Raw genomic sequence first — 14,624 nt, forward strand, 5'->3', positions numbered from 1 at the left:
GGTTGGCTAATCATTAAAGTTATCAGATTGTCATAGTAAGCATTGTCCTGAAGCTTAAAAAAAAGCCGCAGAATTTCTAAGATTTTTTTTACTAGGAAAATGGTAAATAAGAAGCCTAACAGGATGCTCATGGACATAATTTTTCCTTATTCAACCCCTGTAGTTTGGGGGGTGATTGAAGCACCATTGAATTTTCAGTGGAAAACTTTTTTTTTTTTTGCTTTTTAAGTTTTTAATTCCAGTTAACATACAGTGTTATATTAGTCTCAGGTATACAATATATTGTATATGTATGTGATCAAACTACTCCATACTTCACCTGGTGGTTGATCACAAGAGCAGTCCTTAATTTCCATCACTTATTTAACCCATCCACCCACTCACCCTTGGTAATCATCAGTTGTTCTCTAAGAGTCTGTTTCTTGATTTCGCTCTCTTGTTTTTTAACCCCCTTTGCTTATTTCTTAAATTCCACATGAGTGAAATCATAATGGTATTTATCTTTCTCTGATTCAGTTTCACTTACTGGAAAACTATTCTTAATACACCATTTTTATTTGCTGTATTTATGTTAACTGTGATTCTTAGTGAGCTTAAGATCGACTTTGGAAGAATTAATCGTGTATTCTGTAAGTTCGTCTTAATTTATTTTCCTACTACAGTGTGGTACTTTACAAAAAGTACTTTTTTTTTTTTTACTTTACAAAGAAATAACAAAAAAATTGTGACTGATATACAGTGTCTGGAAACAAATGATCTCAGACACCCCAATCTCAGTTACCAGTAATGTTTTGCTGTTCAGCAGCTATTACATGAAGTTTCGAGAAATAAATACTTCTGTGTTCTCTGGATTTGAGAGGGCTATGGATACTGGAAGATCTTTGAAAATGAACGACCAAATATTTTTAGCCATCTAAACAAAAGTTTGACATAAATGGTCCAAAATTGTTACTAAATAGATATGCTAATTCTTGGTGCAATTCATACTTCCAAGTTTTACTTGATAAGTATAATTTTTCTAGGCCTGGAGAACTTTTTAGAGAGTCAGGTTTTCTTTGCAAACTCTATATCCATCTTATTTATTTTTATTTTTTTTAATGTTTTTTTATTTATTTCTGAGAGAGCGAGCGAGCGAGAGAGAGCGAGCATGAGCAGGGAAGGGTCAGAGAGAGAGGGAGACACAGAATCTGAAACAGGCTCCAGGCTTTGAGCTGGCTGTCAGCACAGAGCCCGATGCGGGGCTTGAACCCACAAACCGTGAGATCATGACCGGAGCCGAAGTCAGATGCTTAACTGATTGAGCCACCCAGGCGCCCCATCAAGCATTATCCCTCTTATCCTGTTCTGGACATAGTCGAAAAATAATATTTTTGTTGCCGTTGGTTTATTATCAGGTTTAACCAATAGTATTCCTCTTTCCAGTAGGTTGGTACCATTCATTTGTTAGACTGCCATGATTTGTTCTATTTAATAAAATTAGACTCAATTAGACATTATGTAGGTTTAACTTACTAAGCAACTGGTTTATTCCTGTATCACTGCTCCATTTCTTTTCATTGCTTTTTTTTTTCTTTCTCAATTCTAGACCCAAATTATTCCTTCCGCAGACCTCCGGACTTGTTAAGGGGATTTCTCGTCCACTTATCACCAAAGAAGTATCATTTGGTCTGCTCAAACCATACTGCCTGTTTGTAGGGACATAGTTCATAATTTCCCTGTACCCCACATAACAGAATCTCCTTGGGCATTCTTTTCCATTTCTGGATATTTAGCTTAGGCCAGGCAGTGACAAAAGCCTTCTCTAACTTTCCTTATTCAGGGTCCCTTCACATTACTCCTGTTGCTGCTACTGCTTCTGCTGCATCTCCAGTGTCTGTAATCAGTTTTAATAATTAAAAACAAACAAAAATTACCTGGATTCATATTGAATTCCCTGGTCCACAGAGTCAGTTTGAGCCTTGGATACCGGATATGTGTCAGATAAACCTCTGGCTTGATTATCTCAAGAAATCTTAGTTCTGTCAGGCACATCTATTTGTGTTCTCATGTTACTTTCATACTCCTAAGTTTTACTATCTGTTTAAATAGTTGAGTAAAAAATGCTGAAATAAAAAGAAAGTTGAAGTAAATGTGCCCAAAATGCAGGTCATGCAGACGTATTTTTTATTTCTAGCCTAGAGTATCTTCCACTGTTACCACAGTCATCTAAATTTGGCATAAAACAAAACAAAACCCTATTTACATGAATAATCAGGACTGAAGGTTATTCTTAATCCATTCATGACTGGTCTTTGAGAGGGGTACTTTATTCATTTTAAAACACTACTGAAATTTACATTTACAATCTTGGTGATTGCTGCAAAAATGAATGAAATTAGTTTGTTGCCTTCTCAAAGGGAATAAATGCAACAAAAGGATTTTAAATATAGTATCTGAAATTTAGTTGCTAGGAACTGTAAAGCATGTTGACATTTTTTTTAAATTTAGAGAATGAGTATTTGATTGAACATGGTGATTGCTTTTAATGGGAACTTTGTAATTTATTTTCTTTTTAATTTTTTTTTAAGATTTTGTTTTTAAGTACAATCAACCCCCCCCAATGTGGGGCTTGACCCCAAGATCAAGAATCTCCTGCTCTACCCATTGAACCAGCCCAGTGTCCCATTCTTCTCTTCTTTATTAAACTTTATTAAGCTTTTTAATTTTTTACCAAGAAAGTGCCAAGGCCAAACTACCAACAAAGTAAAAAAAAAGTGTTTTTTAAAATTTAAGACTCTGGGAACAGGTGCATAGCATAAGAACCTGACTATCAAGCAGACTATGTGTTATAGTTGTCATTCTAAGTAATGACCCAGCTTCTCTCATTAGGCCCAGAGGTTTCGTCTCCCATTAAGTTTACTTGGAGCAGTTTTCATTATTCCTTTTCCATTTTGGCTTCCTCAGCACCAGAGAGGCAGATTTGCTAAGTAAGGTGCACATTTGAACCTGAATATGAAGAAAAGAGTAGACCTGCTTACTGATGACTTTAGTATATGTGGCTTCCAAGAAGAGTAGACTTCATTATACATTTTAGGACTCCTGTGATTCTTGGTTCTCTATTTTACTCTTCCAGGTAAGTTCTATGTTTAGATCTTTGCTGCTGTTGTTGTTATTTGTTTGTTTTGTTTTGAGAGTGAACGTGAGCAGGGGAAGAGCAGAGGAAGAGGGAAAGAGAGAATCTTAAGTAGGCTTCATGCCCAATGCAGAGTCCAGTGCTCGACTTGATCTCATCACCTTGAGATCAGGACCTGAAACAAAATCTACGGTCAGACACTTAACTGACTGGGCCAGCTGGCGTCTCATCGATCTTGTTTTAATATTTTTTTACTAACTTACGTTACTTTAGGACAGAGTCCATGTCTTTATATCTAATCCCAGTATGGTGTGACTGTTAAAGTGTGGTTTTAGACTAAGAATTTGCCTCAATCTGTATCCAAAGTTGGAGGACTTGTCAGTCAACTAAAGGCATGGATTTTGGGGTGAAAGTTGGGCTCATGTACAGACTCTGTTCCTTAGTAACAGGAAAATTTTGAGCAAGTATGTTATTTAACTGTCAATTTCAATGTCCTGCTGAAATTATCTATAAAATTTTAATAATTATATATACCTCATATGGTTGCTGAATAAATAAGGGACATGAAGTGGCCTGCTAAAGAGTTAGCACTCATTACCGTTTTTTTTAATCATGATTTCTGAGGATGACTGGAGACAAACAAGAAGACCTCTTTTTGCATTCACTGTATGTGGACTGGACCATGCCCAAGGGTTTTCAATGGCAGCACATGGGGTGAGTTAACTCTTGAAAATATCCCAGTCTTTCACTAATCTGGAAGTCAATTCTTATGATAACCTTGTTCTCAAGAGCCTGAGAAGAGGTAAGGGAATGTCATTGCAACATCACATTTAAGAGGAGCTATCCGTGTGACTCTAACATAGAGTCAAGGTTATTATATCCAAAGAGATAGTTTGACATTCCATTTTATGCTGGTTATATAAAATAATCATATAGATTTGATGTTCATTCAAGCCAGTTAAATTGTGTATATACATATGTTTACATACATATATATATGGATACATTTGCTTAAATACATAGTTGTTGTATATGAAAACTGGTGGGGAAATAATACCGGATTTCAAATTAAGAAAACTTAGAAGTACAGTTGACCCTTGAATGATGGGGATTAGGGCCCCTTCCCCATGCATGGTCAAAAATCCATGTGTAATGTTTGACTCCTCCCAAACTTTACTACTAATAGCCTACTGTTAACTGGAAGCCTTATTGATAACATTAACACATATTTTATATATGTATTTTTATAATAATGCAAGCTACAAAAAAAGTTAAAATCATAAGGAAAATACATTTACAGTACTGTATCAAGAAAAATTTGCTGTAAGTGGACCTTATAGGCCCATGTATTTCAAGAGTCAACTTTAGTTGATTTTAAATTGCAATTCACTGTTTAAGTTGAAATCTCTGCTACCTCAGTATTTCACAAACCAAATTCTGACAAACTGTGACCACTGTGCCATTCAGATCTTTCCTCTGCTGAGGTCAACAGTGACCAGCAAAGAAAATCTCCAATCCCTTGCATTTATTTATAAAATAATTTATTTAGTCATTTTTAATTAAAAAAAAAATTTACTCTTTTATTTTGAAAGAATGAGAGAGTGTGTGAGCCAGGGAGGGACAGGGACAGAGAATCCCAAGCAGGCTCTGTACTGTCAGAAAGGAGGCTGATGCCAAACTTAGACTCATGAACCATGAAATCATGACCTAGGCTGAAATCAACAGTTGGATGCTTAACTGACTGAGTCACACAGGCGCCCCTGTAGTTATCTTTTTACATGATGAATGTTGGCCTGTATGCTAATATTAAACTTAAGTCCTCTGCCCATTTATACAATTTTCTTGCTTTCTTCTTTTAACTTTATTAAAGAATATACAGCTTTTCTTCCCTAATAGCTTCAATTTTTCTAGTGGCATTTTTTATTATTTTTTTCTTATCTGTTAGAAACACTGGCAGTTTTTCTTTTATTTTATTTACTTTTTATTAAAATTTTTTAAAAAATGTTTTTATTTATTTCTGAGAGAGAGACAGCGTGAGCAGGGGAGGGTCAGAGATAGAGGGAGACACAGAATCCGAAACAGGCTCCAGGCTCTGAGCTAGCTGTCAGCACAGAGCCCGACGCGGGGCTCGAACCCACGAACTGTGAGATGATGACCTGAGCCAAAGTCAACCGCTTAACTGACTGAGCCACCCAGGTGCCCCTAAAAATTTTTTTTTAATCATTATTTTTCAGAGAGCAAGAGAGCAAGTGGGGGAGGAACAGAGAGAGGGAGACACAGAATCTGAAACAGGGTCCAGGCTCTGAGCTGTCAGCACAGAGCCCGGCATGGGGTTCAAACTCACAAACTGCAAGATCATGACCTGAGCTGAAGCCGACACTTAACTGACTGAGACACCCCGGCACCCCAACACTGACTTTTTAGAAACAATGCAATAAAAAATGTGAAAGTAATTATAGTCCAAGAGAAAAAGAACACTCATTAGAAGCACTGACTGCTAGAAAATTAGAAGGAAACTTGGAAAGAAACTCTAATCTCTTAACAAGATGAAGGAAACAGGTCAGATTAGGTGGTAACTTGTTCTGATCCCTTAGGTAAGTACTGGTTAAAGTAGGATGAGAACTTCTGACTTGAGTCAATTATTTTTTTCACTCCTTAAATGTCCAAAAAAGTGCAATTAACTTATTTTGGGGTTTTCATTTTTCATATTAACAAGAGCAGTTTATAAGCATTTAAAGATACATTATTCTTTGCTCTTGACAAAATAAATCCATGTAAGGAAAAATAGCTTAATTTTTAAAGAAATTAAATATTTATTTGTATACATGAGACAGCTCTCCTTTAGCCCTAAGCGGATTGTGTATGTTTATTATTGTGCTCCAATAAGATTTTGGAACTCAGTTTTAAATACATTACCATATTTTATTAGTAGAGATCAAACAGAGCTACTGACATTGAGGAAAAAATTTCAGTAACTGTTTATCTACCCTGAGATATTCATTCCCACAATACATTTGGGATTATTTGAGCACTTAAAAATTTAACAAAGTATATCTTTTCATTGCATGCTTCAATATGTTAAGTTCTTTGCTACAATCCAGGTAAAATAATGATAGGGTCTAGTGTGTTTTCTGATACTGTCCAATTACAGCATAAAGAATAGCCAGGAATTTACTGTAAACATCTGGCTCCAAACATGTTGGCACAAGTAGCTACTATAATAGGACTATACACATTACATAGAACACAAAAATCCTGGATTGTGGTCTAACTATAAAACCTCTTCAAGCATTTTTCTCAACCTTTTTTTTTCATTACCACACTCCACCCTGAGAAAAATTAAATTTAACCAAATTAAATTTAATTAATAAATTTAACTTTTTATTTCTCTCTAGTGAGAGAAATTAATACTAAAGAATAAAATTTTATTGGGTAGGGTTGAGCTTTGAAGGGCCACTGTACATTGTGTTACCTATTTTTTTTCACCCAAGAACCAATTTTTGTCTCATTGAGAATGCCTTAAAGTGAATGAAAATTATATAGGCTTTAACATTATTAGAGGTAAAAAAAAAACAAAAAACAAAAACCCTTATGAGTAACATTGGAGGTTGAATTAGTTGGCTTCCCATCTCATTTCTGTCCTATACTGGCTGTGTGGTATCAGAAGAAATCCTCTTTACCTCCTTGTTTTGGAAAACATAAAAATAGCATAAAACCTGATAACTTGGAAGAATCGTTTATTCTCACTGGACTCAGCATTCTTGCTGTAAATGGAAGGAACACATATAGTTCAGTTCTCAATTCTGGCTGCATTTTCCTGGGGCAAGTAAAAGATGTCAATGCTTAACTCTATTCCCAGACCAATTAAACCAATCTGGACTTCTGTTCTAGCTAGTGATTCTAGAACTTTTGTACATGAATCACACTAATATTAAATTCAGGTTGCTGGGTTGCATTCCCAGAGTTTCTGATTCTGCAGGTCTGTGGTGGGGCCTGCAAATCTGTATTTCTATCAAATTCGCAGATGATGCTGTGCTAGTGGCTTGGGGACAACACTTTGAGAACCATTGGTGTAGGCATATGTGTAAATGTGTGTATGGGTGTATGTACGAATGTGTATATATGTATCTGCCCAGGTGAATCCTAATCTCAGAATTAGTGGTATAGAAAATATTAATAAGGTTCTTTTCAGTTCTAAGACACTGAGATTTTAATATAATGAGAGTTTTTGGGCATCAAGACGATCTATACAGAAAGGAGACTTATGGAAAAGCATCTAATTCTTAGTTATCATTAGGAATTTGTTTCTATAAAGCATTTTACAGTATTTTTCAAAAATTAACATTTTTACAGTACATTTGCTGCATATGTGGTTCTTCATTTTTCAGTAGAGACAGTTTATTTGGTTGTCAGTGTCTCATCATTTGATAAGATCGATGGAGGGTTTGGATAGTAGCCAGCTGTTTTTGAATTGCTTGAAGAGAACCTTGAAAATTTGTAGTCGAGGGGTAATTCTGGGGAAAAAAAACCCCCAGTATTATTATTCTGCAAATCTCAAAAGGCTGTTCATAAATACAAACAAATCAAAACTCATTTTTTAGTTTCATGATTTTGATTTCTTCTGTCACCTGAATAGGTTGTGCCTAAAATATAGATGTCTTTCTCTATAAAATTTAAGTCAAAATACATTTAGATGTATTATAAATCATCATCAGAGATCTAACTATATATAACAGTCACTGTACAAAAGTTAACAAAAAAGCAGGAATGCTCATCGGATTTTTTTTTATTTTGAAATTTAAAACTCTCTCAGGCCGTACTCAGAGCATCATGGAACTGGTAAATGAGAACTAATAATCTTCATGGCCCTTAGTAATAAGAGAATTACTAAGAGTAATCTTTGAATGCTTAGATAAATAAGGATTTTAATGCACACAACGTGGCAACTTTTTCCATATAAGCATTACACACAGAGCCACAAGGGAAATTGGGAGAACATAAAATGCACATTTTATTGACGGGGAGACATTATGACATCTATATAGAAGTTTCTCAAAAGCTAGCCTTCAGATACCTTCTAACCCAGTGTCTTCCAAGGAAACATTGCTAGAAATATTATAAATGAAACATTATAATATATGCCATGTTACAATACTCATTTCATGTGCACATACTGGGCATTAATCCTTATTTAAAAAATTTCACAAGTGGGGTGCCTGGATGGCTCAGTTGGCTAAGTGTCTGACTTTGGCTCAGGTCATGAGATCACGGTTTGTGAGTTGGAGCCCCGGATCGGGCTCTGTGCTGACAGCCTGGTGCCTGCTTTGGATTCTGTTCCTCCTTCTCTCTCTGCCCATCACCCGCTTACATTCTGTCCCCTCCCCCCCAAATAAATAAAACATTAAAAAAATTTAAAAATTTCACAAGTAAAACATCACTTGGAAGTACGGAATATTTTGAAAATGACACTAGCAGAAAAATTATAATTTACATTAAATGCCAGTGAGAACCATCAAGGCATTGATGGTAGTAGTAGTTAACCCTTATGAAGAAAAAAGAAATGCTAGAGATTGGGAAGAAGGAACATTGCCTAGCTTTGTTTGACTACTATTAAGTCCTTCTTAGTATTTTCTCTTGAGAAAAGTTAGAAGACAGGCCCTGCACCAAGTTCTTTCCCTGGGTGCTGTGGAAGAAAGCTTTTGGAAAATGAAAATGGGAGATGCAGTAATGTTATTATTGCTTCTTTAAAGAGAGGTTATTACCCCAGAAGACAGAGAGGGGGTTATTTTCCAATTTTTTGGAGAAATATGGAAATCCTAGAATAATGAAAATTCACTTTTCTTTGACTTTCTTACTATTTCATAACCATATCCCATTGAACCAGTTTCTATCCAGGTACTATACACTAATTCACTGGCTTCCATTATCACATTATTTTCTCACTAAAAATGTGAATCACTTTGAAATAAGATAAGCATCTTGCTTTGCTGTTTCTTACATCTATCCTTCGAGGGAGGAAATGCAGCTTGATATTACCCCCAATTTAAGAAAGAAAAATCTAAGGATCAAAAAAAACTGAAGTAGACTTTCACTTCTAAACTGGAGTTAGGACAATTAGGAAAGCTACACAGAATATAAACATCAGAGTGAAATCACTGGAGAGGCAACTAAGACCTGAAGACCCGGTTCCTGGGAAGGCATAACAAGCAGAGAGTGAGCTGACATTCAGCCACAGCTTTTTCCCTTTAGGTCCCTGAATTCCTGCTGGGGGCAGGTGCATTCCTAGTAGCAGAAAAACGAGTAGAGCTTTTGGCAATCTGGAAGGGCTGCAGTCACACATCAAGGGGCTAGGAACCTAGCCTGTGAAGGAGTGGAAACCAGGGGGCTAGGAATCTGCTGTGAAGGAACGGAAACCGGGGGGCTAGAAATATGCTGTGAAGGAATGGAAACTGGGGGGCTGGGAATCTACTGTGAAGGAATGGCTGGAGAACTGGACTCTACTGGTTTGCTCCTCAGGCCCATTGCCAAATTATGAGGGGAACTTCAGGAAACTAATAAGTAAGCACAAGCATATACCTCTGCAAAAGCAGAGTGGATTTTTCAGCAGTTTCTCGGTTTTAAGAAAACGGAGGGATTAAGTTCTGACCTGAGAAATGAGAAGGGCTCTGGTGAATACCTCAGACTTTCAGATATGTATTTCTGAAAATAGAATTTACTATTATAAAGTAATTCTCTTTCATAATAATGAATTTTTCCTTGATGTCTACTTTATTTCACATTAATATAGTTAACTCTTGATTATCATTAACATGGTATTTTTTGTTATCATCTTCTGATATTCAAACTGTGTCCTCATATTTCATTTGTTTTAATGTTTTTATTTAGTTATGAGACAGAGACAGCATGAGCAGGGGAGGGTCAGAGAGAGAGGGAGACAGGGAGACACAGAATCTGAAACAGTCTCCAGGCTCTGAGCTAGCTGCCAGCACAGAGCCCGATGCGGGGCTCGAACCCACGGATCGCGAGATCATGACCTGAGCCGAAGTTGGACGCTTAACCAACTGAGCCACCCAGGGACCCCTGTGTCCTCATATTTCAGAGATATCTTTTGTGAACAGCTCATAGTTGGGTTTTGTTATTTCATTCAGGCCTTTAACTGGAGAATTTTGCCATCCATACTTAATACAATTACTTAGCTTTAAACCTATCAACTTAGTGAATACTCTCCCATTTGTATTGTTTATTTTTCATACTCTCTTTTCTTCCCATTTTTGTTTTCCTTTAGATTTTAAGTTATTTGACATAATTAGCTCAGTATGCATCTTATTTCAGTTTCTTTGGTAGTTATCTTAGAGATTACACATGCATTTTGTATGTTATCAATATACTCTTATGCCCTACCATATAGTACAAGGATGTTAGAACATTTTAATTCCCACTGCTATTGGCAGCATGTTTTAAAATTCTTCCTTTAAACCTCTTAGGACTTTTTTTTTTATTATTCCAATAGTAAATGTTCATATAATTGATTCACGTATCTGTCCCTTTGTTGCTGTATATTCCCTCTTGCATCTTCAGTCTTCTAACAGGGGTCAGGCTGGCTATTTTTCATCATGTGCTGAACCTTATACTGTTTTGCTTTTAGAAAAACTTTGAGTGCTAGAATGATGTTACCTTCCTCAAAAGAGAATATTGTCAATGCGGTTTTAGGTATTTAGCTCATCTAACACTGAGCTTCAGTTATATTTACTCTAAGGTAAATTCAGGGTCTTGACACAGATTAGGAGTGTGTATCAGGCCCACCTCTCTTGCAGACCCTACCTTCCACCTCCTGTCCCCGAGTCTCTCATTAGCTTCAGCTGATGAAAGGCCCACTCACTTTCTCTGGTGCCCTCTCTAGAATTAGCCAACAGTGAGGGAAAAGGGGCTCCCAAAGTCAGGTTCCTCTTATGTGGCCTCTTTAGCATCCTGTCCTGGTAATTTTTCCTTTTATCTTATGACTCCAAGCAGACTTAAGAAAAAAAAAAGGGAGAGGGGTCCAGCTTTTACAGGTGGCTCCAGGAGACAGGCAGGTCATAATTCCTTAAGATGCCGTAACTAGGTGTATCCCAAGAAAAATAAATATGGGAAAATTTTCTTCTTTTGAAGTCAAGAATTCTAGTACTTAGTCATTAATGTCTAGTAACAGCTAAAGCTTTGTAAGTATTTTCCCACTTACCTGCTATTGCTTCAATACTCGGAATTGCAATAGTGCTGTAAGTACTGATTCTCTTACAAGACCATGTATAAACCAATGAGTCTTCTGTATTTTCCAGTCCCAAAACAGAATCAATAAAAAAAGAGCCCCATTTTTTAGATAATGTATTTAGAGACTTTGCCTTTGGTCCCTGAAACAAGAGAACAGAACAATGAAAAAAAAAAGATTAATTTTCAGTGTCGTAAGTTGTTCCCCCATTAAGTAAATCAAAATAGAAAAACTCTAGGAATTTTAACTAAATTCCAAACTTTAACTAAACTGTATTCTATATACAAAGGGAAACCAAGCTTAGAAGTTCTTGCCTCCCCTGGCACAAATATCTTCCCCTGGTTTGTTTGGGAGCCCTTTTTCTCATCCTTTGGAATCTGGCCTGGAGGCCGGGACATTTTCCTGGACCTCCCACCCTCAGGTTAGTTTAGGTCTTCCATTTTCCTGAGTTTATCCCTAATATTCTACTTCTCATAAATACTTTTATTTATCATACTATTTACTTTTCACCTTTGACAGAAAATGAACTCCATAAGCTTAGGAACTTTTTTATGTATTAGTGTAACTTTAAGGCTTATTAGTGCCTGGGTCAGAGCAGGGACATAATTGTAGACCAAATAAAAGACTTATTAAAAAAATACTCCTCAGTGTCTTACGGATATGGAATACAATTAAGAATGGTAAAAACTAGGGGCGCCTGGGTGGCTTAGTTGGTTAAGCGTCCGACTTTCGCTCAGGTCATGATCTCGCGGTTCGTGGGTTCGAGCCCCGCGTCGGGCTCTGTGCTGACTGCCAGCTCAGAGCCTGGAGCCTGTTTCAGTCTGTGACTCCCTCTCTCTCTGACCCTCCCCTGCTCACGCAGTCTCTCTCTCTCTCCCCTAGAAATAAATAAAAATATAAAAAAAAAAAAAAAGAATGGTAAAAACTAAAAAAAAAAACAAAAAAAACCCAAAAAAACAAAAACAAAAAAGAATGGTAAAAACTCCCATCTATCCATATAATCTGGATTATAAAATCTGTCATCTTTTTGTGATGAAAGTTTCATTGTGGAACACTTATAGAGTCTCAAATAATGCCTCTCGATTCAAAATTCTTTGTGCTGTAACTCATTTGATGAAGGATTTTTTTTTTGTTTTTTTTTTAAAATGTTTATTTATTTTTGAAGGAGAGAGAGACAGGGCACAAGCAGGGAGGGGCACAGAGATAGAGGGAGACACAGAATCCAAAGCATGCTCCAAGCTCTGAGCTGTCAGCACAGTGCCTGACGTGGGGCTTGAACCTATGAACCATGATCATGACCTGAGCTGAAGTCAGGCACTTAACTGACTGAGCCACCCAGGTACCCCAAAGAGAGAATGTTTTTGAATGATGATATTTAGAAACCAATCAGCAAGAACCTGTTTAAGTTTCACCAAAGATATTTAAAAGCAGTATAGAATATGAATATCCTTGATTCTCTAAATACAGTAAAGGTGTATTTGAATTTCTCAGTGTTTAATAAGCAATGATAAGATAATAAGATTTTCATTCTTTAGTTCACTATCTTTTCCCAAAACAATGAATCGGAAAAGATAGGATTCACATCACATATACTGTATGTCGATAAGTTATACAAACCGAGTGGTAAAATCTAGGCTGTTCTCTCATCCTATGAAAACTGGAAAATAGATTTATCTACTCTTTCTGGTTTAATGTAATGTGGATGCTGTTATGGTCTAAATATCTGTGCCTCCCCAAAATTCACATGTTGAAGTTTTAACCCCAAGGTGATAGAGGCCTTTGGGAGATTGCTTAGGTCATGAAGGTGGAGCCGTCATGAATGGGATTAATGCTCTTATAAAAAAAAGCTATCTTCCCTCTTCTGGCATGTGAGGGTACAGTGAAAAGATGAGGGTCTATGAGCAAGTGGATCTTCACCAGATACTGAATTGGCCAGCACCATCACCTTGGGCTTAATAACCTCCAGAACTGTGAGAAATAGATGTTTGTTGTGTATAAGCCAGCTAGTCTATGGTATTTTGTTATAGCAGCCCAAAAGGACTAAGACATTCTGTTCATTCTGATATTGGAGTTTTTAATGAAGCTTTCTCTCTCTCTCTCTATATATATATTAGTAATAAATGATCACAGTAAGTCTATACATAGTTACAAAGACTTTTTTGTGTGTGTGATTAGAACTTTAAAAATCTACTCTCCTAGCAACTTTCAAACATGCAATACAATATTATTAACTATAGTTACCATGCTGTACCTTGGGTTCTCAAGACTTATTTATTTTATAACTAGAAACTTGTACTTTTGATTCCCTTCACCCATCCAGAATCCTTACTAAAGACTTAAAAATTTCTCTATTAAGGTCTTATGAGATGTATTAAGTTAATTCCTAGAGAGTGATTCATTTTCATTGCCTTTGTAAATGATTTAACTCTCATTATAGTTTGTTAAGTGATTACAAAGAACAGCTATTGACTTTTGAATGCTGATTTGGATCCAGCATTTTGACAACTCTCTTCTTAGTTATAACAGTTTGTTGATTCCCTATGGTCTTCTATGCTAATGACCATATAACTCTGAAATAATTACAGTTTGGTGTCTCCTAATCCTAATTTGTATTTTTTTTTTCTTCTTGTGGTTTTGGTCAGCTCTCTGTTACACAACATAATTAATAACAGATATCCTTTGTCTAGCTCAGAACCTTAAAGAGCATGTGTCTCCATTAAGTATGGGTTTTTCCCCTATTAAAGTTTTCCATTAAAGATTACATTCTCACTGGGTTTTTGTTGGATAGCTTTTCTCTAATAAAAGGCTGGTCCCTTCTTGTTTGCTGAGTGTTTTCATCATTAAAATGATTTATTTTGGCATCTAAATTTCATAATATATTATTCTAAAAAGCTGAGGAATATTTTTTCATTTGTTTTGAGTTAAAATGAAGAAACAAATGAGAACAGTAAGGATTGAGGCTAAGGAGAAGAGGTCCCTTTGGAGGCTAAACTTATGAAATTAAGACTAAGTAATTACAAGATTAATGAAGTGACTTTTGATTTATTTCTGGAAACAAAGATAAATAAAAACAAATTATTTTTCCCCAGTCTCCTTAACTGGATTTACTTTAATCATTAAAATGGGCCATTTTTGCTTATCTGTCATGCTTCAATATAGTGGAGTAGAAAATTAACAGATGCAGTAAGGTTTCAGAAAAAGTTTCTTATAGTGCTCAATTGGGCATCTGACTTCAGCTCAGGTCCTGATCTCATGGTCTCCCTCTCT

The 14,624-nt window shown here is 36.2% G+C and overlaps 1 protein-coding gene across 2 annotated transcripts in view; it reads right to left on the reverse strand.

Moving 5' to 3' along the window:
• Window positions 1-6,482: 6,482 nt before the first annotated feature.
• Window positions 6,483-14,624, reverse strand: part of NT5DC1 (5'-nucleotidase domain containing 1) — a 130,378-nt gene continuing 122,236 nt past the window's right edge. For both annotated transcript variants that reach the window (XM_077770860.1, XM_077770859.1), the window contains exons 11-12: window positions 11,331-11,499; window positions 6,483-7,626 (exon numbers count right to left, since the gene is read on the reverse strand). In XM_077770860.1, the coding sequence (XP_077626986.1) occupies window positions 7,511-7,626; window positions 11,331-11,499 (285 nt within the window). In that variant the 3' untranslated portion in view covers window positions 6,483-7,510. The remainder of the gene's footprint in view (window positions 7,627-11,330; window positions 11,500-14,624) is intronic.

This window comes from Crocuta crocuta, unplaced genomic scaffold, assembly GCF_008692635.1.
Source record: "Crocuta crocuta isolate KB4526 unplaced genomic scaffold, BGI_CrCroc_1.0 scaffold562, whole genome shotgun sequence".
NCBI classification, from domain to species: Eukaryota; Metazoa; Chordata; class Mammalia; order Carnivora; family Hyaenidae; genus Crocuta; species Crocuta crocuta.